Source organism: Priapulus caudatus, unplaced genomic scaffold (genome assembly GCF_000485595.1).
Source record: "Priapulus caudatus unplaced genomic scaffold, Priapulus_caudatus-5.0.1 Scaffold139, whole genome shotgun sequence".
NCBI classification, from domain to species: domain Eukaryota; kingdom Metazoa; phylum Priapulida; class Priapulimorpha; order Priapulimorphida; family Priapulidae; genus Priapulus; species Priapulus caudatus.
This window is the reverse complement of record NW_014577200.1, coordinates 221,170-225,901: the sequence shown is the minus strand read 5'-3', so window position 1 is coordinate 225,901 and position 4,732 is coordinate 221,170. Positions and strand designations below refer to the sequence as shown.

At 43.7% G+C, this 4,732-nt stretch overlaps 2 protein-coding genes across 3 annotated transcripts in view; one reads left to right on the top strand and one right to left on the bottom strand.

The window, feature by feature from the left end:
* The window catches only part of LOC106806062 (prefoldin subunit 3-like), a gene marked incomplete at its 5' end in the record, with an annotated part of 29,699 nt that overhangs the window by 8,118 nt on the left and 16,849 nt on the right, over positions 1 to 4,732 (bottom strand).
* Positions 2,833 to 4,732, top strand: part of LOC106806061 (cullin-5-like) — a 37,832-nt gene continuing 35,932 nt past the window's right edge. The window contains exon 1 of one of the 2 annotated variants that reach the window (XM_014807902.1): positions 2,833 to 2,856. Coding sequence is in view for 1 of the 2 variants with exons in the window: in XM_014807900.1 (XP_014663386.1) it covers positions 3,185 to 3,190 (6 nt within the window). In the remaining variant the exon portion in view is untranslated. Of the gene's footprint in view, positions 2,857 to 3,155; positions 3,191 to 4,732 lie in introns of those variants that run through there. The other variant, XM_014807900.1, reaches the window with a different exon arrangement.

Below are 4,732 nucleotides of genomic sequence, written 5' to 3'. Positions count from 1 at the left end.
TTCTCTTTAATCTATTTCGGGCCTAGTATTGCCGATAATTAGCCCGTAAATGCGGTCAAATGCTCAAGCTGGGCAAGAAAAAAAAAAAAAACCCCTCCAGCAAGTCCACACGCCCGCCCTGTGCACAAACAACATGAATAAAGAGGGCAGGTAGGAAAGCGTGATCGCAAATTCGCTGTCGACGGCTCTGCTTTCATTCGAAGCGAACTGAGACTAAGCAGAACGAAATACACCAAACACGCCTCGCATCTTGATCGTATGTGTGCGTAAATGTTCACTTGTCGAATTATACACTCTGTCTTTGTTTCTTATCTACACCCGCCAGAGATATCTCGTGAAATCCTGGCAGGAAATGTCTCTTTGTGAAAATGGTAGAGTAGCGTATCATCGAAAATCTAAAGCGGGCTACTTTCGATCGTTCCTGTAGCGTTGTGTGTGATGTCATGCCCGTAGCGCATTTGCTTGGCTTGCGGGCCTCGAAACGGGAGGGCTCGAGCATGCAGCACTTAGTCCGCAATTAGCCACAGAGTTCGCCATCTCGCTTAAACCAAGTGGCGAGAGGTCACTGATTCTGCTTGGCCTATATGCTGCCCTTTGCTTTCGGAGATAGGCGATGTAGCAGATAGCTACACGCTTCGAGTGGGGTGAACTCAGTTTTGGCTTTCTTTATTCATCCTCACGATATAAGCGTAAGAAACTAAATACAAATACAATAATACAAGTCTAAAATATTCAGCCAAATGAACAATTGAACGTAACAAACATACAATGTTACTCACATTGAACAGTCTTACAATACTGCACTACATCACACGGCAGGCATGTACAACAGTGGGATTACTGAGTATACGGTTTACTGTAAGGCGGAGAGGCGAACATCTAAATACAGTGCTATAATTGATTAGCTTACGTTGTGGCGACTCCAGCACCACGACTTGCACTAACTTTAACTTTTAAGGGAAACTTAGAAACACAGCCATGTTTCTTAAAACCCGCGTTGGTAACGAAAACGAGGCTACCTAGACACAAAATAACCACACGCCGGGAGAATGATCCGGTCTCCTGTTGTACCGCACGAAAATGTAACATCTGTGAGACTGACAATCCAGTACAGTCACAAACCAACGCATTAGAATTTTGTTCGGCAGTACGTGCGCTGCTATTTAACGTTAAATTATCTAACTTTTTACGATTCTTACAGCTTCTCTGTACTTTCACGCCTAGATTTATTATATGTGCGCTATCACTGAGTATGTACTTACGTGTCAGTAAGTAATTGTTTACAAATTGATAAGATAAAATACAAAAAACGCCGCCATTTTCCCATAGATATCCCATAATACGTAGCGAAAGTTCGTGAATTTTTGCGTACAAGAAGAGACATAAGAACATACAGAATGGCGTTTTACAACGTTCAAATAGTATATCTGTTCTAAATTCTCTTATTTTAACGTGTATTTCGAGGTAAATCATAATTAAGAAGTGTAGCGATAGTTGCAACATGTAACAGGTAAGGTCAAATGTGGCAATACATGTTTTATTTACGAAATTCGGAGTTTGTTTTCAAGCTACCAGGCATTTCGTATGGAAGGGTGTCAGGCTCCTCCGCCGTGTAACAGTCGGATAGCCTGGTCGGTTTACCCGGCATGCAATGCGCCCCGGCATTACTCGTGAATAAACAGACATCTCGTCCTCTTTACATCGTCACAGAGAGAACATTTTCTGCAGGATTTCACGAGATATCTCTAGCGGGAGTAGATAAGAACAAAGGACAGAGTTATAATTCGAACAAGTGAACATTTAGCTACACATAGATACCAAGATGGAGGCTGTTTGGTGTTTTCCTTCTGTAGTCGTGTGAAATGAAGCGAGCGTCGAGCGAATTATGCGATCACGCTTTCCTAACCGGTCTCTTATTCATGTTGTTTGTGCACAGGGCGTGCGGTGTACTTGTGTGTTGCACATGATTTGACCGGCATTGTACGGGTAATTTGTCGGCAAATATAGGCGAAATAAGATTAGAGAAACGTATAAGATGGTCGTAAATACATTTCGTGTTTACATATTTTTTATTGAGAGGTTCCAAGTCAAGTGGCCTGTGGTTCGACGTTGACGGACGCGGGCGTCCGGAGAAGGCGGTGCCGGAACCAGGCACTTTGAAGCATATCAACTGTAAGCGCACGGCGCGCCATTGCGCGTAGCACTCAACATAGATATAGTGAGCAGGTGCGCAAGCGTGCGCCAGGAATTCGCTCGACGCGCGTTGATTCACGATTATCAACACAAATACTCATCTTACGACTCCATCTTTGATCCTAATTGAGTACAGTGCTTACTTGTTGTAGAAATATCATGTCCACTTCGCAGACGAGCCTGTGTCACCAAATCAGCGAATTAGATCATGAAATTCTCAGCGATCTCTAGCTGCTGTGCGCGATTGTAAACATTCCTGGAAAGCACGTTGTGGTTACCGCCAAGATGCAGTGGCGCCGCTTACCGCAGTGTACTTAAATGTTCCAATCGCGCAAGCAATCCTAGAGATCGCGCGAATTTCATGATTGTGAGTTCATATTAATTCGTGATTTTGCGTGACACAGTCTGGGCTGCGAAGTGAGACATGATTGATTTCTACAGCAAGTAAGGCACTGTACTCATTAGGAGCAAAGATGGAGTCGTAAGGTTGAGTATTTGTGTGAAATCATGTGAAAATCAAGCGAGCGTCGAGCGAATTCCTGCGCCACGCTTTCGCACCTGCTCTTATATTCTAGTATTAGTGTACCTCCAATGGGCGCGCCGGCGCTGTACAGTTGGACTATGGCTTCAAGTGCCTGTGTCCGGGCGGATCGAGTGTAACACGTACGGTGTCGGTAAATAATAAGTATGAAATAATTCAACAATGTGATGATCGCTGGCTATGCTTAATAAATAGTAATTACCACAAAAAATGCCGTGGGAATGCCAATTTTAGACTTGGACCCAGTATTACTGTTTCCAGAATTCGGTTCAGATTTATCATCAGCCGCCATGCTGACTGGGGTATTTATGATAGACGGGCATAAGACTTCTATTTAACAATAGTTAGATGTAGTTGTCTACATTCGAGAATGACTACGGGTACCATCTACATGAATATCTTGTTTTCTCGCGAGAACTTCATTCAAGATGGCAGCGTCTACGATGAAAGATGATGGTTTGTGTTATACAAATGACTTGTTTATGCTTGATGTACGTTTAAATATCGAAGGAGTTACTTGTAATTAAACATGAGTTTTATAGCTTTACGTATATTAAATGTATGCTCTTACTAGGCAGGTTTCGTCTACGTAGACGTTGAATAAAATGAATGTTATTAATATGCTACACAGGCACCGTCGCTCTCATCCCATAACTCAGCCACAATTAAACAAATCTTTGTTTCCCTTCAGCCCGACCAGGCTGAAAAGTTTGGTAGGTAGGTAGGCCCTAGGCTTTTTTTCTTTTAGGAAGGGTCTAGTTCAGCATGTGTCTAATAACTCGGGTGTGCTGTGACGTTGTGTGAGATACCTTTTATGTTTTGAATGTTTGTTTGCTTGGTAAGGCCTTGAGCAATTTGCAATAAATATAATATTATAGGCAGTGGCTTACGGGTACGGTAGCTGTAGTCTTAATGTTGCGAGGCCTACGGGTCAACGGGAGTCATTCGCTTTCATACTTAACGAGAGCAAAGATGCGCGGCGATGGCGCAATTTCGAAATAACTGCCTTGGAAATAAATTCATGATTTGAGAGTCGTTAGATGAGGGCTATACCCTAAACCAACCCTAACGCTTCACCTAATCCCTAATCCTAACCCTAACCATCAACCTACCCTACCTAATCTCATCCTAACCTAACCCTCACCTAAGCCAACAAGGGCTACAACGACGATGCTAATGTAGCTCCAGCCCACTGCGCAACATTATAATTGCTAAATAAATACGAAATTATTAACTACGCAAAGTCTTAATGTTTCTATACTTCTCTTCACCTACTCTCATCCGGCGTCATCACTGACGACATAACTATTTATAATAGCACGTGAGCACGGGCTCGAAGTTAACCGACTGACACCCGACGGCAATTGCCGTCGGTGGCCTAATCATCGCCGTACTGCCCCTGAAAATCCAACCACGGCCGCAAGTCACCTGCCTTAGCCCTTTTTCTGTAATTGCCGTCGTGCCTCTGGCTAGACTGGTTCGCGAGCCGCACTGTTTGTCGGCAGAGCGTGTACATTGTCTAGCAAAGCGGAGCGGACTTCCAGTGCTAGCCTTCGACAAAGAACAATAATGTAACGTGGCTGTGCTGCAACCGCTGCCAGTAGACGATCGATAAATCGTGCGCCTGTGAAGCACGTGGTAGAAGCACTGAATAATTAAATGCTGCACGTGGACTCGCCGCATGGCCCGATTTTATAAAGCGCAGAAAACGACCGCTCGGCGCAAGAATAGCCAAGCTGTGATGTGTATGGGTGGTTAGCTAAGTGGAGTAGATTTAGAGAAATTTTAGTAGATTCATAGCGATGGCAAAAGTTTCATAGATAATGGGGTCTGGGTGAGAGTTAGTCAGGGCTAGTGTTTTCCTCAGTTACTAGCCCCGATGGTCTAGTGAACCTAAAAAAGTTAACGTTGAACCCTGTTACTGTACTTCCATAGCAGACGGTTGATGTATTAATTTGTTATCGAGTTTTCCTTTTATTTTACAACAGTGCTTGTGCC